At 44.5% G+C, this 27,713-nt stretch overlaps 1 protein-coding gene across 6 annotated transcripts in view; it reads left to right on the top strand.

The window, feature by feature from the left end:
- The first annotated feature begins 5,073 nt into the window (after window positions 1-5,073).
- LOC115104029 (microtubule-associated protein tau-like) overlaps window positions 5,074-27,713 on the top strand; it is a 43,446-nt gene continuing 20,806 nt past the window's right edge. For 4 of the 6 annotated variants that reach the window (XM_065006414.1, XM_065006412.1, XM_065006409.1 and 1 more), the window contains exons 1-3: window positions 5,074-5,226; window positions 24,920-25,120; window positions 26,356-26,442. In XM_065006414.1, coding sequence (XP_064862486.1) covers window positions 24,937-25,120; window positions 26,356-26,442 — 271 coding nt within the window. In that variant the 5' untranslated portion in view covers window positions 5,074-5,226; window positions 24,920-24,936. The remainder of the gene's footprint in view (window positions 5,227-24,919; window positions 25,121-26,355; window positions 26,443-27,713) is intronic. The other 2 variants (XM_065006415.1, XM_065006411.1) reach the window with 1 other exon arrangement.

Here is a 27,713-nt window from a genome sequence, read left to right as displayed (position 1 = left end):
TTATATTGACTCATGTTTAATAAAAACAGATAAACATGAACACTACAAAACAATAAACATGGAAAACCAAAAACAGCCCTATCTGGTGCAAAACACAGAGACAGGAACAATCACCCACAAACACACAGTGAAACCCAGGCTACCTAAGTATGATTCTCAATCAGAGACAACTAATGACACCTGCCTCTGATTGAGAACCATACTAGGCCGAAACATAGAAATACCCAAATCATAGAAAAACAAACATAGACTGCCCACCCAACTCACGCCCTGACCATACTAACTAAATACAAAACACAGGAAATAACGGTCAGAACGTGACAGTACCCCCCCCCAAAGGTGCGGACTCCGGCCGCAAAACCTTGACCTATAGGGGAGGGTCTGGGTGGGCGTCTGTCCGCGGTGGCGGCTCTGGCGCAGGACGCAGACCCCACTTCACCATAGTCTTAGTCCGCCTTATTGTCCGCCTCCGTGGCTTTCGAACCATGGCCACCCCTCTCAATGACCCCACTGGACAGAGGGGCAGCTCGGGACAGAGGGGCGGAAGCTCTGGACAGAGGGGCAGAAGCTCTGGCGGGAGACTCCGGCAGCGGCGCCGGGCAGGCGGGAGACTCCGGCAGCGGCGCCGGGCAGGCGGGAGACTCCGGCAGCGGCGCCGGGCAGGCGGGAGACTCCGGCAGCGGCGCCGGGCAGGCGGGAGACTCCGGCAGCGGCGCCGGGCAGGCGGAAAGCTCAGATGGCGCTGGGCAGACAGGAAGCTCAGATGGCGCTGGGCAGACAGGAAGCTCAGATGGCGCTGGAGAGGAGGAAGGCTCCGGCAGAGCTGGACAGGCGGAACGCACTGTAGGCCTGATGCGTGGTGCTGGCACTGGTGTTACTGGGCCGAGGACACGCACAGGAAGCCTGGTGCGGGGAGCTGCCACCGGAGGGCTGGTGTGTGGAGGTGGCACTGGATGGACCGGACCGTGAAGGCGTACTGGAGATCTTGAGAGCAGGGCTGGCACCAACCGCCCTGGCTGGATCTTCACCCTAGCCCGGCAGATGTGGGAAGCTGGGGTGTAGCGCACCGGGCTAAGCACGCGTACTGGGGATACCGTGCGAACCACCGCATAACACGGTGCCTGACCAGCACCACACCTGCCACGGTTAGCACTGCTAGGAGCACTGTGGTGCTGAGATGGCACAGGACATGCAAGGCTAGGGAGATGCACAGGAGGCCTGGTGCGTGAGGCTGGCACGGTCTTCACCAGACCCCTAGCACACACCTCAGGATGAGTATGGAGAGCTGACCCAGGTGCCATTAAATCCCTGACACGCTCCGTCGGGCGAATGTCGTGCCTCATGCACCAAACCAGCAACTCCCTCATATCTCTCTCCTCCAATTTCCCCATTAACTCCTTCACAGTCTCTGCTTCGCTCACCTCCAACACCAGCTCTGGTTCTGAGCTCCTCCTTGGCTCCTCACGATAAACGGGGGAGTTGGCTCAGGTCTGACTCCTGACTCTGCCACACTCCCCCTGTGCCCCCCCCCAATACATTTTTGGGGCTGACTCTCGGGCTTCCGTCCGCGCCGCCGTGCTTGCTCCTCAATGCCGCCTCTTTGCTTTTGCTGCCTCCAGCTCGGCTTTGGGGCGGCAATATTCCCCTGGCTCTGCCCAGGGTCCTTTCCCGTCTAGAATCTCCTCCCAAGTCCATTTCTCCAAGTAGTGCAGCCTCTCCCACTGCTGCTACTGCTGCTCCTGCTGCTGTTTTTGCTGTTGCCCATCACCACGCCGCTTGGTCCTGTTGAGGTGGGTGATTCTGTCAGGGTTTTCCTGTGGTGAAGTAGAGGACCAAAACGCAGCGTGGTTATATTGACTCATGTTTAATAAAAACAGATAAACATGAACACTACAAAACAATAAACGTGGAAAACCAAAAACAGCCCTATCTGGTGCAAAACACAGAGACAGGAACAATCACCCACAAACACACAGTGAAACCCAGGCTACCTAAGTATGATTCTCAATCAGAGACAACTAATGACACCTGCCTCTGATTGAGAACCATACTAGGCCGAAACATAGAAATACCCAAATCATAGAAAAACAAACATAGACTGCCCACCCAACTCACGCCCTGACCATACTAACTAAATACAAAACACAGGAAATAATGGTCAGAACGTGACAGCATCAATGCATGTAACTGTGGTAAACCACACAAAATACTTATACGAATACTCTACAACTGTATGTTGTTTAGTACATTACTAGCAGTAATGCTAGTGCAAAGTATTGAGTGTCGCTAATACACTACGGTTAGTATGCATCAATGCATGTAACTGTGGTATACCACACAAAATACTTATACGAATACTCTACAACTGTATGTTGTTTAGTACATTAATTTATCAATTATCAAAAGTTACAGTAAAATGCATGATTATAATAATTAATGATAGTACGCATATCATTTAAACACATTCCTCATCCTTACATATGGGACAGCCCCCCTCTGACACATTGCACAGAAAAATGGTTCAGGATAATGAAGATGTCCATCTCTCTCATCCTTTGTACACCACTTGCAACGCCTTCCTTTTACAACAAGGTTTGTGTACATGAACAGCCATTAGAGTCAGGTGCTGGGCCAAAGACAGGAAAACCCTTATTTAATATGTCAGTTAAGAACAGAGTCTTATTCTATATGACTGCCTAGGAACAGTGGGATAACTGCCTGTTCAGGGATAGAATGACAGATTTGTACCTTGGGGATTTGAACTTCCAACCTTTCGGTTACTAGTCCAACGCTCTAACCACTAGGCTAGCCTCCTGCCGCAAGATAGTCATGACAAGCATATCCTCCTCCTGGTGTAACTCCATATAGGCAGTTTGGGTTTCCAAAAGGACAGTCAAGTGGTCCTCCAAGAGCATTGTATGCTTTTCCATATCTATCTGTATATTGTCCAGGAGCCCCAGGCACAGGGTTTACTATCACCGGTGGGTTGTAAAATACCTATCGCCATCTGTTTTACTGCAGTTTGAAGAGATTTCAACAAAGGTAGGACACCGCAAAAAAAAAAAACATTTCCCATTGCCACCAGTGGACCATTCTTGATAAACTGTTTGAGCATGTGTAAACCGATGCGCCTGGCACCTACTACAACACCCTGTTTCAATGGCACTTAAATCTGTTGTCTTGCCCATTCACCCTCTGAATGGCACACACACAACCCATGTCTCAATTGTCTCAAGGCTTAAGCATCCTTCTAGGATCTAACAGGTGATTATGGCTTTCACCTGGATTAACCTGGTCAGTCGATGTCATTGAAAGAGCATACTGTTTTGTACGCATTGAGTAAGTCTGTACTGGGGGATGTTATCCAGAGAAAGAATGCCACCCTGTGGCAAAAAAATCAAGGAGCTTTTTCTCTGTTCCTACTTGACTGCCTTTAGTTGAAATCTAACATAAATCGGTCTCACGTGCCTAAAACTAAACTAGAGCAGAAAGACATATTCTGTCTTCTTACACTTACAGTGATAGACTAGTGTCTTGTCCAAGCTGCCTCACGCTATAGAAACAGCCAGGGCTAATGCAAGGCTACTTACTTACTTACACTAATATGGCAATTAAATATTGCAATTAAATGAACAGTGCCGTACCATAGCCTACACACTATTATGCAAAGCTATATGGCATAGACAGAACTATTTCAAACCACACAACTGCAGATGGGTTTTATCTTATTGTGTTTGGCTTTGAAAGACCTTAACCAGTAGTAAAATATTAAGATTTATTTCAGGGTATGTTAAGACCAATTGTTATATATCGTTTACAGTTTAAAATGAGGAACAATGTCAAATCACCTACAATAAAATGCAGACCAAACACACCATAGTAATTTCAGACGTGTACCATCTGCCTCTTTCTCACCCTCTCCCTCCTTTGTCCCTAACTGCAGAATAAAATGCATGCTTTTTCTCGAGTGGTCTGGTTGCTAAGCAACTCCAGGGGCTAACCTCAACCCTGCCTCATGGTTAAGACTTTGTCGATAAAATGTATGACACAATGCAATGCTTTCTGGCAACACTCTGTATGCAACATGTATTACACATGCAAACCCTTGCTTTGCAAAATATCAGTATGTGTTTCTAGGAGGCTCTATCTCCTAATAAACATACCAGACCTAGGGTGAAATATGCCAAATATGTTCATATAATACACTTGAGATGTGCTTGATTTAGCTTGGGGTTTGCACTTTGGGGACTATTCCATTGGTTCCATAAGGAAACAAATTATATTCCATACACTGTACGTGTATGTGTAGTCTAGTTACACGTAATTACACCATTGTAACCAATTACTGCCCTCTATGGTTGGTTTAGTATGGAGGAGTGTTAGATCAGTCAGTCTGCCAGAGCAGTAAAGGCCTATAGATGTTTAGAGGTCACTAACAGTGGCAAGCACAGTGCTTCCCTTGTTATACCCCAGCCACAGGTTTTACGGCAAGGGGGGTATTGCCACTCCAGATCCCTCTAAGCAGATTTTACAGTAATTCTTATATAATCATTGGTAAATTGACACTAAGCCAGGCCTAGAGGAATGGAAATTCAAATATATTAGATTAGATGAGACATTGGTTTAATGTGAGAAAATAACAAAAGGTGGCCTATTGGTAAGAATTGTGTCTGTCACCTATTACATAGGACAGAAGGCTATTTAACAAGTTAGGTCTACCATTGTGTCATTCGGTTGGGTAAGCATTGTAGATCATCTCTGAAGACCTGCAATTTGTTTATATCAGCTAAACTAGTTTTAATGTCATTATCTTCTAACACCATCTTATCAACAGATCAGACAGAGGGGGCTGGTGGGAGGAGCTATAGGAGGACGGGCTCATTGAAATGACTGGAGTTGAATAAATGGAAAAGGTATAAAACACATCAAACATACGGAAACCACATGTTTGACTTCGTTCCATGAATTCCATTCCAGCCATTACAATGAGCCCGTCCTCCTATAGCTCCTCCCACCAGCCTCCTCTGAGATCAGTGTCGGCCTACCTACACACAAACCTCTTTAATTCCAAGCATCAGTGCAGAACGCTCAGGAAGAATTTCAGAACAATCTCTGCCTGTACTCTGGCGCCCTCCTCCCCTTAAGGCCGCCTAGCGAACTACTCGTCTCTGTCGGGTGTCCACTGAGTGACTGCAGCTGGAGAGACAATAACTGTCTGCCACACAGGTAAGAGAGAAAGACGCTTTATCTATTTTTAGCAAACCTAGTACATTCCGCAAGTCATCGCTCCTAGGTGTCTTCGAATGATGAAGAATTCGAGCAGTTGGCTTTTTTTTCCGGGGCAAAACAAAAGCGCCATTCATGCTTGTCATGTAGCTTAGAGGCACCGAGCGTATCCTTTTTTCCGGTTGCCTACTGTAGGTCTGGGTGTGAGGAGAGGTCGGGCCTGGGTACTGTCTTGCCTTGGCAAGCAAATTCATCGCACCAGGCAGGAGCCCCAAACAAGCCATGTGGATAATTGGATCAGAAGTGGCTAAATGGATTTGTCCATGAACATGCCCTTTGTAGTTTAATGTTATATATTTTGACTTTTACATTCGTTATTTAAATATGACAGTTGTCATGATGCGTAAACTGAGGCTAAGCTAGCTAATTGATGTAGCCAAGGGGTGTAACTTAGCTTGCAAGCTACAAATGATCTAGCAAGCTACCAAACCTATTAGCTGAGCGTTAGCTATCTAAACTCGCCAATTATAATGGCCACGGATTTTTAGCTATGATTTTAAGATAGTGGGGCCCTTCTGTTTTTCTTACTTGGGGCCTGTCTTTACTTTGGGTAGCTTGTCTTGCTTGAGAAAACTGAAAGAAGAAATCACACAGTGTTCCTTACAGGATAGTTTAAAAAAAGCTTTTATATAGTATATGTTTTGATCCATGTACAGACGGTAGCAAACTTTCATAGCTACATCAACACTTGTGAATCATAGGCATTAGCATTGCCTCTGGAGCCTATGAAATTGGATTTCCGCAGCTGTGCTTTCCGCTGTCAGTGGTGCTGATGTTGGCTTATCAGCTCACCACTTGCACCTTATCACCAGGCCACTTATTGTCAGTGGCTTGCCTGGCTGTAGTTACTTGCTGTCCCACTATAGAAATCCAAAAGTAGACTGTGAAATGTTATTTCACCTGCGTATTACCTCATTTGCTAACTAGCTAATTATTCATATTTCAGGAATGATTTGTAGCCGCACCTCCCTTTCCAGGGATGCATGCGATGTAAAGTATTGCTATTGCAACTTTGTAATCAAGTAGTAGGCCGGGTATTATTTTTAAGCCACTTTGTTAGAAAAATGTAGGCCTCTATATCTTGGCTCAAAGTCCAATCTAATTTTTGAGGAGATGCATTCCGCGTGCCCTTGCCATGTGGTGCTTTGTCTGAAACAAATCGATTCACTGTATCATCGATACACCCTTTTCCCGTACTATTTCGATATTATTCAGCACATTTGTAATTTTCATATTGAGGTCTATTTTTGCCAAACTGAGCCATAACATGATGGCGTTTTTTTTGTCGGTGTTTTCTATGTTGCAGACACGCCTCATTCTCGCTCTGCTCTCCGCATTTTTTCATAGCTCTTGTGCTTTGAGTTGCAGTGAGAGATGAGCATGCATGATCTCACTCCGATTTCGCTACTTGCCGATAGGTCTGTACATTTGTTAGATGAATCAACACTCTCCATTATCCCTCGACTATTTTTGCTCGAGGTCGAAAATCATAGGTAGAGTCCATTTCAAAGGAATATCGAGGGACAAAGGCTTATCTCAATCTCTCTCCTATCCAATTCCTCCTCCACGCCCATCTTGTTAAACGGGTCCTGGAGAATGCTGTAAGAATTGTTCTTCCCTGATCTCATACGTTGGAAATCTGTAGAAATGATGTTGTCCTGTTTGAGTAACACTTTGAGAACTAGACCTAATTTTCATTAACATTGTATTCTATGCTCATTAGTATTGGGATATAGCCTGACTTAAGAAAATAAGGTTTATTCCTAGCCATCATTTTATGGGGGTTTTTTAATACAAAAAAATGCTGACAAATGGCCCTCTGCTCTCTGACAAACCTTTTAGTTTTCAAATTTACATGCATAATTTGATTGGACCGCCCAATTAGGGAGCTCTGTAAAACATATCTAAAGCCTAATTGGATGAGCTGGTCTGCAGGCTACATGCTACTGCAGTGTAGTATGATAGTCATACTATATACTATAATTAAATTATGCCCCTAATTTATGGCGGTGAGTTGTTGTTCTGTGTTCTTGGCAGGGAATTTACATCTGCACTCATCCATTTTGACCTCACTGAATGGGATCAGAGGCAGGGACCATAATTCAGTTAGCCCTAGTTCTACAACGTAGCCCCAGTAACAATGCTTTTAGGGTTCATTTTCAAGTTAAGATTAAAGACTAAACTAAATTGACAATCGCATAACTCTTTATATAAACAATGTCCACAAAACTAGAGTGCATCATTGTGATTGGATGACGAAAAAGAGATCCTAGCCAACACTAATTGGCATTGGTCCAATATTTAGCCAAGGTACTCCTTACTTTCTGCACTTCTACACATGTCAGGGTGCACTATGAATCAAAGAGTTGTCTCAGAGACCCATGCTGAGTGCGTTAGCATAGCCTGGCGTAAGCTGCTGCTGGACCCCAGCTGTAGGGAATAGGGTGCCATTTGGGACGCTGTCTGTCTGCCTGCCCTGCCACAAGCAGCTGTACACATGCCTCTGTGCAGTCATCAGCGGTCCATGCCATCAGATGTCTCTCACACTCAACCCCTAGCCAGATGAACAGGACATGACTTGTTAGCGTAACGTGATCTCTCGCACCCGTGAAATAAACCTGAAATCTCATACACGCCAGTCCATTATTCTTAAAAGGACATTGGGTGTAGAGGAGACCAATGTTACCAAGTATGTCATGATTGACAACTCTTACGAGCTGTTGGTTGCCTTTGAGGGCATGATTAAGGGACTTGGTTTCAAAGCTGTCTATGTCCTTGCTTTCTCTCTTGCACTCTGTTATAAGATGTACCTACATATAGGATTAGTATTGCTGTTATTTTTCCTCGGGGACATTTGCAGTACAGGATATAGGTAAATGCCAGACATTCTTTGAGGGCCACTCTCACTGATTCCCTGCGCCATGAGCCTCTGACATCTTAGCATATAAATACATAATTACTTGCATGTGCTAGCTAGGGCTGGGCGATATGACGATATATATTGTGTGACTATATGAAAAACGTCTATCGTTTTCACATTCTGCTCTATCGTTTATTTCGTTGTGTCGCAAATCACACTCTTTACGCAAAGCAATTGGATGTTGCTTTGCGTTCTTCCACACATGCCGTGTGGAAGGAAATTTGCAACACAAACAAACATGGAGGAGAGCGAACGTGACACAGAGCATGGAGATCGTACCTAAAAGAGGGGCTACTTCTGTCACATGGACGTGGTTTGGGTATGAAAAGTCTGACACGGACCAGAAAACCGACCTCTGCAAAATATGCCGCAGGCCGGTCCCGACAACAGGCTCAAACACCACTAACCTCTTTTACCACCTACGCAAGAATCATGTGAAACAGTACGGAGAGAGTCTACGGCTGAGAACCCAAAAAGTATAGTTGAGTGCTCAAAACAAACCCCCGACTCAGACGTTGCAAGAGGCTTTTGCCCGCGGCACAGCATATGGCAAAGAATCACGAAGATGGAAGGAGATAACAGCTGCCGTTACAACTTAACATCTGCAGAGACAATGCCCCAATTTACACGGTCGAGAAACGGGTGTTTTGTGAGTTGGTGCTAACACTTGACCCAAGGTACCAAATGCAAATTGATATGTGACACATTAATGCCAAAATAACATGCAAAACAGGCAAGCCCCCCCCCCCCCCCAAAAAAAAGAATATATATATAATGTATATATAGATATATATTTTGTTTGCAACTACGTGTTTTCTATTTACCATTTTAGATTTTACACATTATTTTATATTTTGTTACATGCTTTAGTTGAAAATTTGCACAAAGGTTCAAAATAAAAGGAGAAATAATCAAATATGAGTAAGTACCTTTTATTTGTTGAGTATATTTCAAAATGTAATAAGAAATAATCATTTAAAAAAATGTCATGTGGTAATTTTATCTAAACTATTTATTTATTGAATTGACAGAAAATGTGCTATATCGTGATATGTATCGTTATCGGGATATTAAATGACTCATATAGGGATATGAGATTTTGACCATATCGCCCAGCCGTAGTGCTAGCTTTAAACAAACTGGAAAAGCAGGTCCACCCTTATTTATACAGTCATTGGATTCACCTAACGTTTGAGAAAGAATAGGCTACATACATTTTAGCCTGCATTTAATGTGCAATACAAAAACCTAGCAATAATATTGACTCAAGTACTTGAGGATACCTTTAGCCTAATTAATGAACCTATGTCTCATGCAGGTAGGTGATCTCCAGAGCAGATGCTAGGTCTTGTCCTGACTCTCTTTTCAGATCTCAAGGCCACGCATACTCTACTGTAGCACAGGAGGTTGGTGGCACCTTAATGTGGGAGAACAGGCTCGTTGTAATGACTGCAGCCGATTAAGTGGAATGGTATCAAACACACAGCTTCCATGTGATTGATGCCACTCCGTTCGCTCCATTCCAGCCATTATTATCAGCCGTCCTCAGCAGCCTCCACTGTACTGTAGTGTGCTATAGTGTAAGGATGGTATTAGGTAGCAAGGTCACTGAGCCACAGCACTGCAAAGAGAGAGAGCCCAGATGAGCTTCCTTTGGTTTGGCTGGCTCTCTACTAATCTGGGATGTCTTGGCCTCGTTGTCATGCTGATTCTTTGAGTTGTGGTTAAACTCTGCCTGTCGGGATGTTAGGCTGCCTATTTCCTCTTAGTTGTTTTGAGTGAAAATACTGAACGAGGCCTAATGTTATTCGACGGTATTCATTCTCCATCACCACTCATCACGTTTGTGCATTGAGGAGATGAACATTTCCTAACGGTAGGATCAAACACACCCATGAGTAGAGGTCGACCGATTAATCGGAATGGCCGATTTAATTATGGCCGATTTTTCAATCAGAAATCTGTATTTTTGGACACCGATTTGGCCAATTTTTTATTTGATCTTTTATTTGATTTATTTAACTAGGCAAGTCAGTTAAGAACACATTCTTATTTTCAATGAAGGCCTAGGAACGGTGGGTTAATTGCCTTGTTTAGAGGCAGAACGACAGATTTTTACCTTGTCAGCTTGGCGATTCGTTTTTTGCAACCTCCCGGTTACTAGTCCAATGCTCCAACCACCTGCCTTACATTGCACTCCACGAGGAGCCTGCGTGGCAGGCTGACTACCTGTTACGCGAGGGCAGCAGGACGCCAAGGTAAGTTGCTAGCTAGCATTAAACTTATCTTTATAAAAAACAATCTTCACATAATCACTAGTTAAACTAGTAATATCAACCATGTGTCCTGCGTTGCATATAATCGATGCGGTGCCTGTTAATTTCTCATCGAATCACAGCCTACTTCGCCAAATGGGTGATGATTTAGCATTGTCGTTGCACCAAACCTAACCATAAACATCAATGCCTTTCTTTAAAATCAATACAGAAGTATATATTTTTAAACCTGCATATTTAGTTAATGTTTCCTGCTAACATGAATTTCTTACAATTAGGGAAATTGTGTCACTTCTCTTGCATTCCGTGCAAGCAGTCAGGGTATATGCAGCAGTTTGGGCCGCCTGGCTCATTGCGAACTGTGTGAAGTCCATTTATTCCTAACAAAGACCGTAATTAATTTGCCAGAATTGTACATAATTATGACATAACATTGAAGGTTGTACAATGTAACAGCAATATTTAGACTTAGGGATGCCACCCGTTAGATAAAATACTGAACGGTTCCGTATTTCACTGAAAGAATAAACGTTTTGTTTTCTAAATGATATTTTCCGGATTCGACCATATCAATGATCAAAGGCTCGTATTTCTGTGTGTTATTATGTTACAATTAAGTCTATGATTTGATATTTGATAGAGAAGTCTGACTGAGCGATGGAAGGCAGCAGCAGGCTCGGAAGCATTCATTCAAACAGCACATTCGTGCGTTTGCCAGCAGCTCTTCGCAGTGCTTCAAGCATTGAGCTGTTTATGACTTCAAGCCTATCAACTCCCGAGATTAGGCTGGTGTAACCGATGTGAAATGGCTAGATAGTTAGTGGGATGCGCGCTAATAGCGTTTCAATCGGTGACGTCACTCGCTCTGAGACTTGGAGTAGTTGTGTCACTTGCACTGCAAGGGCCGCTGTTTTTGTGGAGCGATGGGTACGATGCTTTGAGGGTGGCTGTTGTCGATGTGTTCCTGGTTCGAGCCCAGGTAGGGGCGAGGAGAGGGACGGAAGCTATACTGTTACACTGGCAATAATAAAGTGCCTATAAGAACATCCAATAGTCTAAGGTTAATGAAATACAAATGGTATAGAGAGAAATAGTCCTATAATTCCTATAATAACTACAACCTAAAACTTCTTACCTGGGAATATTGAAGACTCATGTTAAAAGAAACCAGCAGCTTTCATATGTTCTCATGTTCTGAGCAAGGAACTCAAACGTTAGCTTTCTTACATAGCACATATTGAACTGTTACTTTCTTCTCCAACACTTTGTTTTTGCATTATTTAAACCAAATTCAACATGTTTGATTATTTATTTGAGACTAAATTGATTTAATTTATGTATTATATTAAGTTAAAATAAGTGTTAATTCAGTATTGTTGTAATTGTCATTATTACAAATACCTTTAAAAAAAAAAAAAAAAATCGGCCGATTAATCGGTATAGACTTTTTTGGGGGGGGGGTCCTCCAATAATCGGTATCGGCGTTGAAAAATCCTAATCGGTCGACCTCTGTAACTCCCTTCAGTAACCACGAGCACAACCGTTCCTTGATTTTAACTGGCGGCTTTATTCTGTAGTTTTAGTCAGAATTATCACCTTCCGTGAGAACTATAAAGTAAATGAAAAATACAGTTAAGCACACTCTTACAACCTTATCTTACGAGTGACTTATTAGCTTGGTATAACTCTGAAGTGCTTACATACATAACAGTTTAACCGGCGTTATAACGGGTTCAGATTAAACACATGAATAAAGGAACAAATACCTCATTGGCTGCTTATTACAGAAGGGAGGAAATCAAACTTCACACTTATTATTCCTGGCATGAATTCACACTTCATCCTAACATACACTCTTCAACCTTTATGAACTACACCCGATGACATGAAAACTTAGCTAACGCAGCGCAGGATTGCCTTCCCTCCAAAAGTGCGTTGCTACAATAAGGATCCCCGTTACAACAGTATTAGCTACGTAGTTCCGCTTGTATTATCATTTCCCCCGCACAGCGGACACATAAACAATTCAAACAAAAGACAACGACATAACCTGTAAGTCTAACTGTCAGTTACAACCTCTACCCATGAGTCCTGATTCAGCACTGGGCTAAGCCTGGACGTCTGGGCAGGAACAAGGTCAATGTTTCTCATGTATGTTTTAACCTTGGGACTAGCTGGTTCTCTAGCTCTGAGGAGTGGTAGCCTAATGCTGCACGCATGAACGGTTTGTATATCCATTTGCAGTGGCACTCGGAGAGCATCTCTGATATGTTTCTAGCAGATACTGATGTTTCCAGAGGAAGTCGGCAGCACCAGCTCTCTTTCTCGCTCAAACTCTCTTTTACTTCCCCCCCCTGCCTCTCTCTCTTCCTCATTACTCTCTCTCATCATGCTGCGCTGAGCAAAGAGCCCTGTGCTTCCACCGACACGTCTGTAGTATGAGACCAAAGTTCATGGTCCACACGGATGCCGTTGGAGACAGAGAGGGGAAATAAAGGGAGAGAATGATAGAGACAGAGAGAGAAAAGGAAAAGAGAGTGTGGTGAAGTACTGCCTCTATCCCTTCCTTCCCTAATAGTAGGGACTGACTGGAAACTAGGTCAGATCCACTGACTGAGGCAGCCAACTGTGAGTGGAGCGGGCAGGCAGGACTCCTGGAGTGGGTGACCCTCTGTCTGTAAAGACGAGCACATACAGAACACACATACACACACACACACACACACACAGTCCCATAACCCCCTAGCCAAAACCTCAACTATAAACATAAACGACTCTATGATCTTGTTTTTACCGTCATCTTTACTCTTACAACATAATTGAGCTGATTCATGGTTACTCGCAGCCTTAAGTCGCATGTATTGACGTCATGCAGCCTTACTCTGTTTGCAGACTCAGCACGGTAACAATGTTTCTTAATATGTCTCTGGGTCTTGGGCTGTTAACTGCGTAATGGAGAGGCTGCTTGTTCTATAAGTGTTCTATCTGTAGCAGACTCGACACCTGTCGCAGACTGGCCAATTAATTATGGTTGGCCTGGGCTTAAACGTGCAGACATGTCAAGGTGTGTTTATTGGTCAACATCCTGAGTAGAAGATTCAGACCCAGCGGGCAAAACTGGTTGCGATGATATCATTCCAATGACTTCATAATGACGCAGCTGCAACCAGCTTTGCCCGCTAGGGAGTAGTTAGTTTCTCTTGCACTGTGAGGGTGTCCTAGACCTAACAGTAGAGTGTGTCCAGGCGTTTTGGCTAAATGGGTGCTGCTATATTTAGGGGGGGGGGGGGGGGGGGGTGATGACTACCTTGAAATAGATGGTTCACTTTGAGTCCATGAATGTCAATGGACTCGCCGGAGCCGTCCGTTTATTTATGGTCGATACTCTGTCACGTCACGGTTGACTTGACTGCGCCCTAGTTATCCTCCTCCTCGGTGATTGAATGATAGCTAAACCTTTTTAGGAATCAGACTGAAGTTCAAAAAGGAAGGAACCCTTGTCAATTTGTGTGTTAGGAATGTTGCCTAATCCCAGGATATTCAACCAGTTGCATAAACCAGGCTGAATGGAAAGCAGCTGTCTTTGATGACTTCTTCTCTGTCTGCGTCCTTAACAGATTCCTTTCATGTCCTAATCTACTGTCGACAGAGAGCACACAGGCCTGGGCCTTGTTTGAAACATGTAATATGTATGTTTGAGGTTATTATTGCTTATTGTAATACATTGCAATGTAATATATTGTAATACAGTGTGGTAATGATACTCAATATCACTCTCAATAGTATTCCTGTTACATCAATTTCCCACGTTTTCATTTCGGCATACTCAGAAAGTGACCAAAACAAGGTTCAAAATAGAGCTGGGATGATAGACGGAAAATGTCCGAAATTGCCTTTATCTTACCGAAACATTTAGCTTAAGTCAGTAATTCTAAGTGATTTTGCTACACAACGCTCCTGTAGGTCAAGGGTACTCAAATACTATTTGAGAAGGTTCGGTCAAACACATTTTATAGGTGTCAAAGGTCTGGATTGATAATATAATTTATTTCCTGCAATTCTACACGTTTTGCATGAGGACTTTTTGTTGTTGCGGTTTTAAGGGAAGTTCCTGCAATTCTACGCATTCGTCCATGTCTTATGTATGTTTATATAAAACCTGACTATTGGATGTTCTTATAGGCACTATAGTATTGCCAGCCTAATCTCGGGAGTTGATAGGCTTGAAGTCATAAACAGTGCAATGCTTGAAGCACAGCGAAGAGCTGTTGGCAAACGCAGGAAAGTGCTGTTTGAATGAATGCTTATGAGCCTGCTGCTGCCTACCACCGCTCAGACTGATCTATCAAATCAGACTTAATTATAATATAATAACACACAGAAATACGAGCCTTAGGTCATTAATATGGTCAAATCCAGAAACTATCATTTCGAAAACAAAACGTTTATTCTTTCAGTGAAATACGGAACCATTCCGTATTTTATCTAACGGGTGGCAACCCTAAGTCTAAATATTGCTGTTACATTGCACAACCTTCAATGTTATGTCATATTAATTACGGTCTTTGTTAGGTAGAAATGGTCTTCACATGGTTCGCAACGAGCCAGGCGGCCCAAACTGCTGCATATATCATGACTCTGCTTGCACAGAATGCAAGAGAAGTGACACAATTTCCCTAATTAAAATAAATTCATTTTAGCAGGTAATATTAACTAAATATGCAGGTTTAAAAAATATATACTTGTGTATTGATTTTAAGAAAGGCATTGATGTTTATGGTTAGGTAGACATTGATGTTTATGGTTAGGTACACGTTGATGTTTATGGTTAGGTACCCGTTTGGCGAAGTAGGCTGTGATTCGATGATAAATTAACAGGCACCACATTGATTATATGCACTGCAGGACAAGCTAGATGAACTAGTAATATCATCAACCATGTGTAGTTAACTAGTGATTATGTTAAGATTGTTTTTTTATAAGATAAGTTTAATGCTAGCTAGCAACTTACCTTGGCCCCTTGCTGCACTCGCATAACAGGTAGTCAGCCTGCCACGCAGTCTCCTCGTGGAGTGCAATGTAATCGGGCCATAATCGGCGTCCAAAAATGACGATTACCGATTTTGTTATGAAAACTTGAAATCGTCCCGAATTAATCAGCTATGCCCGATTCTAATCGGTCGACCTCTAGTTTGTAGTGAAGTCAACATTGGGGCCCGCATGCCCTGAACCTCTGGAGAGCTGAAGTGAAGGGGGGATGAGGGTGTGTCCTGGAGGACATCACCGACATCAGTGATGACTGACAACAATGTCTTCTCCCTGACCCCCTGACCTGAGGGAGTGTATAGAGCCAGGCCTAGTGACGGAGGAATGTTGAGAAGCATGTCGGTCAGTCAGCTGATGGGGGCGTGATCAGCATGGCTGGAATGTCCCCTCTCCTCGCAGCACAGCTCATAAAGTAGATACTTCCTTTGGCTTCTGTCACCACAGTGAAGAACACAAGAGCTCACAGATTAAGACCGTGCCCCTTGTAGAAGATACAAGACCTAGCCTACTTTTGGGTATGCGCGTCATCGTCCACTCCTGAGTCACTGAAAATAATACTGTTACTAAGTTAGTATTTTGACGAATGATGGGCACTCTGTGTCGGGTCAGTAGGTCTGAGTTCATGGGGTATTTTTATGCCTCCGTCAGTGGCAGCAGGTCTGTTGCCCTAAATTAAAGGGGAAGTTCACCAGAAATGACATATTGGTTTCCTTACCCTGTAAGCAGTCTGTTGACAAGGTATGACAGCAATCCATGCTTTGGTTTAGCTTCCCTAGCACTGTTTCCAAATGCTACAGTTTTAGCATATGTGGCACAAATCCCAGTCAAGTCATGGTATCGATATTAGCATTTTTCGTGCATCTACATAGACTGCTTACAGGGTTGTAGTGGGGTAATATTTGACATATGCATATTATACACTGTTCAAAAAAATAAAGGGACACTTAAACAACACAATGTAACTCCAAGTCAATCACACTTCTGTGAAATCAAACTGTCCACTTAGGAAGCAACACTGATTGACAGTAAATTTCACATGCTGTTGTGCAAATGGAATAGACAACAGTTGGAAATTATAGGCAATTAGCAAGACACCCCCAATAAAGGAGTGGTTCTGCAGGTGGTGACCACAGACCACTTCTCAGTTCCTATGCTTCCTGGCTGATGTTTTGGTCACTTTTGAATGCTGGCGGTGCTTTCACTCTAGTGGTAGCATGAGACGGAGTCTACAACCCATACAAGTGGCTCAGGTAGTACAGCTCATCCAGGATGGCACATCAATGCGAGCTGTGGCAAGAAGGTTTTCTGTGTCTGTCAGCATAGTGTCCAGAGCTTGGAGGCGCTACCAGGAGACAGACCAGTACATCAGGAGACGTGGAGGAGGCCGTAGGAGGGCAACAACACAGCAGCAGGACCGCTACCTCCGCCTTTGTGCAAGGAGGAGCAGGAGGAGCACTGTCAGAGCCCTGCAAAATGACCTACAGCAGGCCACAAATGTGCATGTGTCTGCTCAAACGGTCAGAAACAGACTCCATGAGGGTGGTATGAGGGCCCGACATCCACAGGTGGGGGTTGTGCTTTTACAGCCCAACACCGTGCAGGACGTTTGGCATTTGCCAGAGAACACCAAGATTGGCAAATTCGCCACTGGCGCCCTGTGCTCTTCACAGATGAAAGCAGGTTCACACTGAGCATATGTGACAGACGTGACAGAGTCTGGAGACGCCGTGGAGAACGTTCTGCTGCCTGCAACATCCTCCAGCATGACCGGTTTGGTGGTGGGTCAGTCATGGTGTGGGGTGGCATTTCTTTGGGGGGGCGCACAGCCCTCCATGTGCTCGCCAGAGGTAGCCTGACTGCCATTAGGTACCGAGATGAGATCCTCAGACCCCTTGTGAGACCATATGCTGGTGCGGTTGGCCCTGGGTTCCTCCTAATGCAAGACTATGCTAGACCTTATGTGGCTGGAGTGTGTCAGCAGTTCCTGCAAGAGGAAGGCATTGATGCTATGGACTGGCCTGCCCGTTCCCCAGACCTGAATCCAATTGAGCACATCTGGGACATCATGTTGCACCACAGACTGTCCAGGATTTGGCGGATGCTTTAGTCCAGGTCTGGGAGGAGATCCCTCAGGAGACCATCCGCCACCTCATCAGGAGCATGCCCAGGCGTTGTAGGGAGGTCATACAGGCACGTGGAGGCCACACACACTACTGAGCCTCATTTTGGCTTGTTTTAAGGACATTACATCAAAGTTGGATCAGCCTGTATTGTGGTTTTCCACTTTAATTTTGAGTGTGACTCCAAATCCAGACCTACATGGGTTGATAAATTTGATTTCCATTGATAATTTTTGTGTGATTTTGTTGTCAGCGCATTCAACTATGTAAAGAAAAAAGTATTTAAGAATATTTAATTCATTTAGATCTAGGATGTGTTATTTTAGTGTTCCCTTTATTATTTTGAGCAGTGTATATACCTCACATGAGGCTCGTAATAAGACGAAGCAATTAGTCTATTAAAATGTTTTTCTGAGTCCATAAAATATAGTTAAACCATGTGCAATCAAGTATTATGTGTTTAGCTGACTAAGATCAAGGAATGATCATGAGGAGCAAATATCAACGCAAATATTATTTAATAATGTTGTCAAACGAATGGACTCACATACAAGGCAGAAAGCTTAAGGTACAAGGCAATACTGACATTAACAAAGCATCATTCTAGACATAAACACTTAGTGTACGAAACATTAAAGGACACTTGCTCTTTCCATGACATAGCTTTCACCTGATCAGTCTATGATCCCTTATTGATGTCACTTGTTAAATCCACTTCAATCAGTGTAGACGAAGGGGAGGAGAAAGGTTAAAGATGGATTTTTCAGCCTTGAGACAATTGAGACATGGATTGTGTATGTGTGCCATTCAGAGGGTGAATGGGCAAGACTAAACATTTAAGTGCCTTTGAATGGGGTATGGTAGTAGGTGCCAGGCGTACCGGTTTGCGTCAAGAACTGCAACGCTGCTGGGGTTTTCACGCTAAACAGTTTCCTGTGTGTATCAAGAATGGTCCACCACCCAATGGACATCCAGCTAACTTGACACAACTGTGGGAAGCATTGGAGTCAAAATGGACCAGCATCCCTGTGGAAATCTTTGTGGAGTCCATGCCCTGACGAATTGAGGCTGTTCAGAGGGCAAAATCCACGTGTCAATTGTCTCGAGGCTTAAAAATCCTTCTTTAACCTGTCTCTTCCCCTCATCTACACTGATTTGAAGTGGATTTAACAAGTCACATCATTAAGGGATCAAAGCTTTCACCATTACAGGCAGAAACGGATTGAGATTATGACGTCATTTCAACCAGTTTTGCCCAGTATTTCCCCGCTGGGTCTGGGTTCATGATCCGCATTATCCCCAAACAATACCGGCTTCTCATCGAGTCAGGATAATGCCTGCCTGAGTTGCACAAACGGCATCAACATTTTCATTCAGGCATCTGAAAATAGAGCCAACGTTAGGGTTTTTTGTTTCCGATCACCAGAAACCTTGTTTTGAATTTAGCCTAATCTTCTCTGTAATTACAAGAAAGAAGGCCATAGTTTCCTCTTTGGGGAGAAATCAATGCAAGGCTTTTGTGAACTAAATTGTGTAATACTGTGGGGTAATTTCAGAACAAACCTTTCTTCTGTTTTACATAAAAACTGGTCTGCTTTCCCCTTAGCCTTGCAGCTTCACCCTCTCGACCCTCCCAAGAGGGCAGTCTTCCGGGGCTGAGTTACATCACAGCTACTGTACAGACGGCCCCGGCCGGAGCCAAACAGTGGCAATGTTAAGAGCGGACACTCAGAAGGAGGGCCCCAGAGAGGGCAAGGTGGATGCATTGCAGTAGCCTTTCTGGGCTCTTTTTTTCTTCCTCTGGTATTTTCTGGGACAGTGAAAGCAGGAAACCCCCAGTACAGCACATTAGAAAGAAACATCCCACTGTTCCATATTGTATCAGCTTGTTTTCCTGTTTCTGCATTCCATCTCTGTCCCACGCCATTCTCCTCCTGACTCTCCCCCTCTGTTTCTCAGAGTGAATCGGCTGAACCAGCTGTTTTTGTCAAATGTTCCTTGTCATTCTGTGCGTCCCAAATGGCACCATATTCACTATAGGCACTGCTTTGGACCCTGGTCCGAAGTAGTGCGCTATATAGGCAATAGGGTCCCATTTGAGACGTCGTGTGGATCTGCATGGATGGGCAGAGAACACTCCGAGCCTCAGACTACAACCGCTCTCCCTCTCTCCTCTTTAAAATTCTGTCTGACTGTGTCCTGTGTTCCAGCTGCAGACCTCGAATGACACCTCGAACTCTACGGTTACACAACAGTCAGGTGGACTTCTCTTAGTCGGCACGTTCTGCTTTACTCTGTTGTCACACAGAGGAGAAAGTGAATGTCGAGGAAGTGGAAAGGACTCTGCTTTCAATGCAGTCCGGCCTGGAGTCGCCTATTTCAAGAGCAGTATTCACTAATCAACAATAGTCTTGTAAGAGTTTAGTTGGTTAGGGTTACGTAAAGGGAGGAGAAAACTGTTTGTTTTGAAAGGGCGTAGCTTTAATCAAACCCCAAATCAGATCATTAAGATCATCTCATAAGGTTCGGCCCCCCCAGAAACGGCTCCTAAAAATATTCTCAAAAACGGCATGTGTTATGCTCAAATCGCCCACGTACTTGCCTCTAGCCTAATTTCACATGGATTTACATGGTATGCTGAAACCAATTCAAGTGAAAAACTGAAGGCTGCGTCTAGCCTAATCTGAGAGGAAAGCGTCTAGGCTATTCTGCAAAAAATTGTTATTGGAAACAACACCAGAGGAGAAATGTCTCTAGTTCATCTTTAAAATGTCTCTAGTTCATCTCTAAAATGTCTCTAGTTCATCTCTAAAATGTCTCTATTTTATCACTGTATCTACCGTCTGACATTGGGGATGCAGGCTAGATTGAGAGCCAAGCATTAGAAGACTGAGGAGAGTTCCTCCATTTCTTCTCTTTTGGATTCTGCTGTATCATGCCGCTGCATTGGGCTGGGCGTGTGTGTCCCGGTCTGAGCATGCGCCAGCTTTCTTTCTGCAAGGACCAGAGGCTTTGCAGGCGCACCTTCCCTATCCCTCCCTTCCTTCCTTTCCCTCTCCGCTCACTCTTTCCCTCTCCCTCCCTTACTCCTTTTGCCTCTCCTCTCGCTCTCTTTCCCTCTTCCAGCAACAGTCTCATTCCCCTTGTGCCCTTCCTCTCTAACAGTCTCCTTCTCTCTCCTCCCTGTCAGTATCGATCTATGTCTTCTATTCTTTCACTCCCATTCCCTCTCCATCTTTTTTCTCCTCTCGCTCTCTTTCCCTCTTCCAGCAACAGTCTCATTCCCCTTGTGCCCTTCCTCTCTAACAGTCTCCTTCTCTCTCCTCCCTGTCAGTATCGATCTATGTCTTCTATTCTTTCACTCCCATTCCCTCTCCATCTTTTTTTCTCCCCTCGCCCTTTACCGCCCCTCATCCCCCCTTAGACACAGTCCCTCCCTGTCTCGTTCTCGTTGTGTCGTCTGCTTTCCTTCTCTCCCCGCTCTTTCGTTCTCTCCTCTCCATCGTTGAATAAACTGAAGGAACCTTTCAGGTTTCGTGCAAGAAAAAGAACAAACAACAATATTATCAGAGAAAGCTTTCAGAATATTTTTTTTTATAGGTGAATTTATAAGAACTGCAGATGATATGATCTCTGCAGACTGCGCTCAAGGCTTTCAAATATCTCACATTGCTAAATCCCACGCTGCATACTTTGTCCTTGCTGTGTTCTATCTGCTGCTCTGATACTTTCCCCCTTTAGCTTTAACATGCCTTTCTTACAGCAAGGCAGTGGGGGTAAGGGCTGGGTCGTCTCTGACGCGATCGTGTTTAGAGTGGACCCCTCCCCCCTCTCCCTCAGATTGCCCCTCTCTCTTTCCTTCTCTCTGCTTGCTGCAGCGACTGCTGATGAATGTTAAAGAGGAGCGAGAGAGAGAGAGGTTTCCTTTGGGCGCTGCCTGGCCATTCAGCAGGCTGGCAGCTCTCTCTGAATGCAGCGCTGTTCTAGCTCCACCCACCAGCGCACTCCCTGTCTGCTGATGTATAGTTGTGTGTTAGAGAGAAGTCCTATTCAACGAGTAGCTCTCCAGGCTGACAGAGCTCCAAATCATCTCAGCCATTGTATTCCTCCCGCTCTTTAAAACTGCAATATGTAACTTTTTGGGCATACCTGACCAAATTCACAAATAAATGTGAGTTCTTGATCTGTCATTCTCATTGAAAGCAAGTCTAAGAAGCGGTAGATCTTTTCTATGTGCCCTATTTCTAGCCTTCCCGTTCTTAAGTTTAGTTTTTGCACACTAGCTTCAAACGGCTGAAAATACAATATTTTAGATTGTGAAGAAAAAAAATGCAGATTTATTATACAAACGGAGGGAAAAAAACACGGTGACACTAAGCAAGAGCAGTGTGGGTGTTCCTTCTTCTTTCTCATCTTATTCAACTGTTACCAGGCACCTGCAAAGAAAAGATAGCTCAGACGTGCGAGTGCCTTTTGAATTTTGTCACATAACCTGAAATTAGGGGAACTTTTAGAATTTTAGCAACCAGGACATGGCGTACCAACTTCTGCATATTGCACCTTTGAAGTATTACAGAAAGACAATCCACAGAGGAGAAGACATGGGATGAGAGACTGGGGAGTTTTTAGGTGACAGTCTAACCTGCTCTGAGATTTGACCACTTTTTATGTCCTGGACTAATAGAGACATTGGTTAACACGTCTAGTCCCGATGCTTGGGTGTAAAACAATAATCAGGACCAACAAATCAACAGTCACATAAACGGGGTGTAGGCTAGGCTCATCGTGTCAAACATGGAGAAAATGTTTATCCAGGCCTAGTGCTTTGCCTTTGATGACATGTTCCTTGACTAGGGGTGTGAACGATTAAAACGTTTTAAAACGAAATTGGGATGAATCCCTAAAGGAAAAACGATGTTTATTTTGTTGGGGTTTTCTTCTCCACAAAACATTAATCACAGTGCAGCCTGGGTAGCTTGCTCTTTCTCTTCGCTAATGATGCGAGACGAGTGCGTTCAGTCTTCGGTCTGTTGTGTGTAGAATATCCTAGCCTATTCATTGATGTTTGGCCCTGCTTTACACAGTTGTGTGTGTTGGCCTGGCGTTGGAGGGTGCTCAGCTAAGTGCGGGACAAAGATTAGGTGTAAACGCCCGTGGGATGTTCAACAAAGAGGATTAACATGAGCATCCATCTGCCCCTCTGGCATTTCAGATCCAAAATCATATCACCAATTTGGTCTCCTCTCTCCCACCGGTTTTTGGGCAGTTGCCTCCTTTCTTTGTATCTCTCCAACTAGCTGAATGGAGGCATTCAGTTGTACAACTGACTAGGTATCCCCCTTTCCCTTAAATGGGGCCCTGCTCCCTCCTCTTTAACTGAGTGAGCCTATTTGCAGTTAGCCTACGTCTTTCCCCGCACCTCTTTGTTCGAGCACTAAGGTAGGTAGCCTAATTGCAGTAGATTGATAAGGAGGGCTGTGGTTCTGGTACACACCGGGCTGTGATGTGATGTTCTTTGTGACTGCTCTGTCTGTGTCTCTCTCTCTCACACACACACACACACACACACACACACACACACACACACACACACACACACACACACACACACACACACACACACACACACACACACACACACACACAGGTTTGGGGGCTTGACCAGAACATGGTTTCAACCCTTCCCCCTTGCCCAGTACACCCATCCCCCCATTCTGTCTAAAAGATCACTGTAGTCCAGTCGTTGTTTGTTAAATGCTGTGTGCCAGTTCAGTTTGCCTTCTCCTCCTGACTACGTTTTATCTACTAACTTCACCAATATCATCTTGTACTATTGATCCAGGACATAGGCTAGCTAACAGTTGCCAAGTGCTCCAAACTCACAGATCTCAACCTCCTTACTATTGGCCCATGCCTATTCCGAGTGAGGTGAGGTCATCTAAAAAAAAATACTCTAAGATGATGTGGTTAGCTTTTTTAAGCCAGTACAGGGGTCCGAGGCAGGTCCGATGTAGGTTCGAAGCAGGTCCGAAGCTGATTGCGTTTTGGTCAGAAACTCAAAAGCCATCCTCTGTGCGGCATCGCTAAATGACGCAGTTCTAAGGTCTTGTAAAGGCAGTCCAGAAAATGCACACATGGAAGAAGCCCACGTCGTCAAGTGACCCCCAAGCATGACAGAACACAATCACCCTCTTAATAATAAACACAAAAACACACCCCTCATAACCCAAACCATACCGCTGGACTTAAAGGAAACAGAAACAGGATACGCCTGGCAGGCTGCCGTGTGTATTTTGAGAGGAACTTCCCCTTCGAGAAGACAGGAGGAACCCCCCCCCCACACACACACACATTAATAGGACCCTATTATTGGTGCATCTGATCTTGTAGTCTCTATGAGTTGCAGTGCAAAGCTGGTTTCTGCAGGAAGAGGAGGGGCCCGCGTCAGACAAATGTTTTTGGAATTTCATCTAACCCTAGCCGCCAGTTCGTTGTTGCACCACGTCTGCCTGCGTTAGCAAAGCCGACTACCCTTTCAGCTCCCAAAGTCCTTACATAACGCTTATGTAAAGTGAGGGGGAGACAAAGGAAAAAGTCCCGATTGTCCCCATCAGTCCCTAATGAGGGGGCGACATAGAAATCGCAGTGTTGCAGCCCGTTGGTGTGACAATGGCAATATGAGATCTGGGATCAACAAATCTGGGATCAGGCTAGGGCTGCCTGGGATGAGTGGACAAATCCGTTGCGGTTCTTGGGTTGGTGACTAAGACCTTTGGGCCGGAATACACTGCATAATAAAACTGTGGGAGAATTCAACAGTGCGCTGGTATCTGTCTGTCTTTAGCTCTGCAGCCATATCCCTCTCTGTGGGGAACAGCAGAGGCCCAACAATGCCGGGTGTCGATTTGGAATAGGTGTCAATGACTTCCCGTTCATCTTCACCCTTTGACATTGTAGCCTATTACGGAGATCCCGACAACTTTGGTTGGTTCTCTCAGGCCTCTGCTCCTCTGACACACTTTTGAAGTAAGCCGACAACAACCGCAAGGTTTAGAATCTCGGTTCAGTCTGTGTTCCGTGCAGTCTGAAAATGCGGAGCCCCCCCCCCCCATCTAATTTTTCAAGACATTATTGAAAGCAGCAATGATCTGTCTCCAACTGCCCAAGTAGCTTGTGTGGATGACATCAAAACGAAGGTATCCAAACTGAATGGAGCGTTAACTCGTTGTCTTTTTCTTCTTCTTCCCTCCGTCTCCTCTCTCTCCTCCCAGCCTGAACTCGCTTCGCCATGGATCAGCATCAGGACTTCAACTCGAGCATGGACGGCCACGCCGCCCTGCAATTCAACTCTGGGGAGACCACGGCCTCGGCTGCCCTGGCCAACATGACCCTGAAGGAACCCCTGGACCAGCGGGAGGTTAAGAAGCCTAACGGGATGCCAGACGCACACATGGGACCTGGGGACATGAAAGGTCAGTGATGGACTAGGTCACTAGGACTGTAGATTTTGACAGCGGGGGGGGGTTATGGAAAAGAGAGAGCATCAGATACACAGATACACATTCTTGGAAAATACGTTTCTTAGAATCTGGTCAATCTGTTTTAGCATTTCTTGTAGACCTTAATAGTAAAAAGCAGACTGTGGCGATCTGTTTCATCCAGACAGATAGAGGTCAAGGATGTTATTGTTGGCTGTTCTCTGCAGTACCCTTCCTTATATTGCATGGTTAAATAACCCTACAAACGTGTGTGTGTGTGTGTGTGTGTTAACAGTAATCCAGGCATTTGGGTCAGTCTCTCCTCAGACAGACATTCTATCCTTTATTATACAGTCCCGACACTCTCTTCCAGAAAACAGGATTCAGATGGTGAAACAAATAATCCTGACAGGCCACAAGAGCAGGGAGAGGGAAGCGTATGTTGATAATATTTTGGTTTTTACTGTCATCTACAGAGGATCTTAAAGGGATACTTCGAGGTTCTGGAAATTAGTTGTTTTCTACGTACCCAGTCAGATGAACTCGTGGATACCATTTGTATGTCTCTGCGTGCAGAGGTAGTTTCAACCAGCCAATGCTAACTGTCGTTAGCGCAATGACTGGAAGTCTACAGGTACAGTAGCATATGCCCGAATTTCCGAGTGTCCCTATAACGTACAGTATTTTGCCCAGTTCTATTGGATGACATGCACCAGCTGTCCCAGCGTTTTAGGTTTTGGTTACTGTATTGTAGGCCGACAGTATGTCAGCGACCATATTATGTTATATTATATTACATGATGGAGTCTATCTATACCTAGAAAAGAAAGGAATGCATATTCCATCAAGGATGTTGCTTGAAGTTCTCCATTCGGGTATTTCGCTTCATGTAGAATATTTCCTCTTTAGGGCGCAGAAGGGCATTTCTACCACTCGTATTGTACAGCTTTACACTACACCACTGAAGAACAAAAGGAACAACTTCTAAAGCAAGGCGTCTTGTGTTTTGAGTTGGAAATGTAGGGCAAACTGGGACTGGGGGCTGTTCTTTTTTTCAAAAATATATTCCACTGTACATCTTAAATGCCTCACTGCATCCTCAATATGTTCACCTACCTCAAAAATATAGGCTAGCCTGCTCTTTTGTTCCAACTAACCTGATGTGATGACCGCTTTTTTTGTTTTCTCTCTCTCTCACTAACTAATCATCTTGCCTCTGTCTCACGTAGAAGATTTGCTGGAGCTGTCACCTGAACTGAAATCACAGCCTCGAGCACCAGTGTCAGAGGTGTCTGTGTCTAAGAGCGACCTCTCGGGTATGCCGCTCCTCACATCCAAACCCCTTTTTTTCTATTAGGGGCTGTGTGAGCTGCAGGGTTGGGCTCAATTCCATTTTGTTTAGTGTCCATTCACGATGTGTTTCAGGAATTGACTCATGAATCAGAAATACTTCATAAACTAATCATAAATTGATCATGAATAGATTATTGTGAAATGGAATTGAGTCCACCGCTGGTTGCGATTGTGCCTCTTGTTTGTGGCTTCAAAAGCAATTTGCTCATTTGGTTCCATTTGGCCTCTGCCTCTTCGCGAATCATCATCCAGCTTCTTGTCACAACCTCAACAATGCATTTGTTTTAGCGTCTTGCTTCACAGCTGCCTGCTTCACTTTTCACAGATAACCCCGTAACACCTGGATTCTGAGTGCCTTTGTATCCCCCAAAATAATGTGCTGCTGACCTCTCTTTTCCTCTCTTCTCCCCCTCTCTTTTCCTCTCTTCTCCTCCTCTCTTTTCCTGTTTCTTCCTCCAGTTTTCAGTTTACGTAATCAGCGCCCAGTGCTTCTTTTTAATTATTTGCAGAGACCAATGCTTCTTTTGAATTAGTTTCCGCTCTGTCTCTCTGTCTGTAGGAATGAGAGAGAGGTCAGTTCTTCAGAGGGCATCTGCCTTTCCTTCCTAATGCATTTTTAATGAAATCTCCTGTCGGATTTGAGGATGATTCTGCTGTTCCCCTGTTGCTGGCCTCGCAACAATCCATGATATTTCCTGCTTCTCTTCATAAATTGCATTTATTTTTATTTTTTATGATTAATTATTAATATTATGCTATGCTTCTGAGTTCTGTTCTGAGTTCTGTGTGGGTGAACTATCTTGTTGTTTGTAGCTGTTCAGAGCACTTTTCATTCAGGTCACACTGATCGAAAAAGCCAACCCCACCCAGATCGTAGCATCGTGCATCAAGGCCTGGAGTTGTGGCTCCCGTATTCACGATTGGGATGTCAGCATCCCAACTGTTAGCATGAAGTGTTAGGCTCTCGTCAGGACAAAGCCGGTGAACGTAAGCTTCCTGTATTTATAGACAATTGTCCCGTCGGCGGTCAGTCAGTTAAGAACCGTTGTGGTTTTGAATCCTGAGAACGGCGTTGCGTAAGTGGCACTCTGCAGTAACATGCTCTCTCAACAGTCACGGCCAACAGGCCAACCTCAGAATAAGTGAAAGGGGGGGGTTCTGAGCTAATGGGTCAATATAGTCCCCACTTAACCGGTGCTGTGGCCTTGGTCAGCACGGTGGTGCCATGGTAACA

The sequence above is a fragment of the Oncorhynchus nerka genome, linkage group LG21, assembly GCF_034236695.1.
Source record: "Oncorhynchus nerka isolate Pitt River linkage group LG21, Oner_Uvic_2.0, whole genome shotgun sequence".
Classification (NCBI taxonomy): domain Eukaryota; kingdom Metazoa; phylum Chordata; class Actinopteri; order Salmoniformes; family Salmonidae; genus Oncorhynchus; species Oncorhynchus nerka.
Note: the sequence above shows the minus strand (reverse complement) of the source record. Positions and strands in the feature narration are given on the sequence as shown.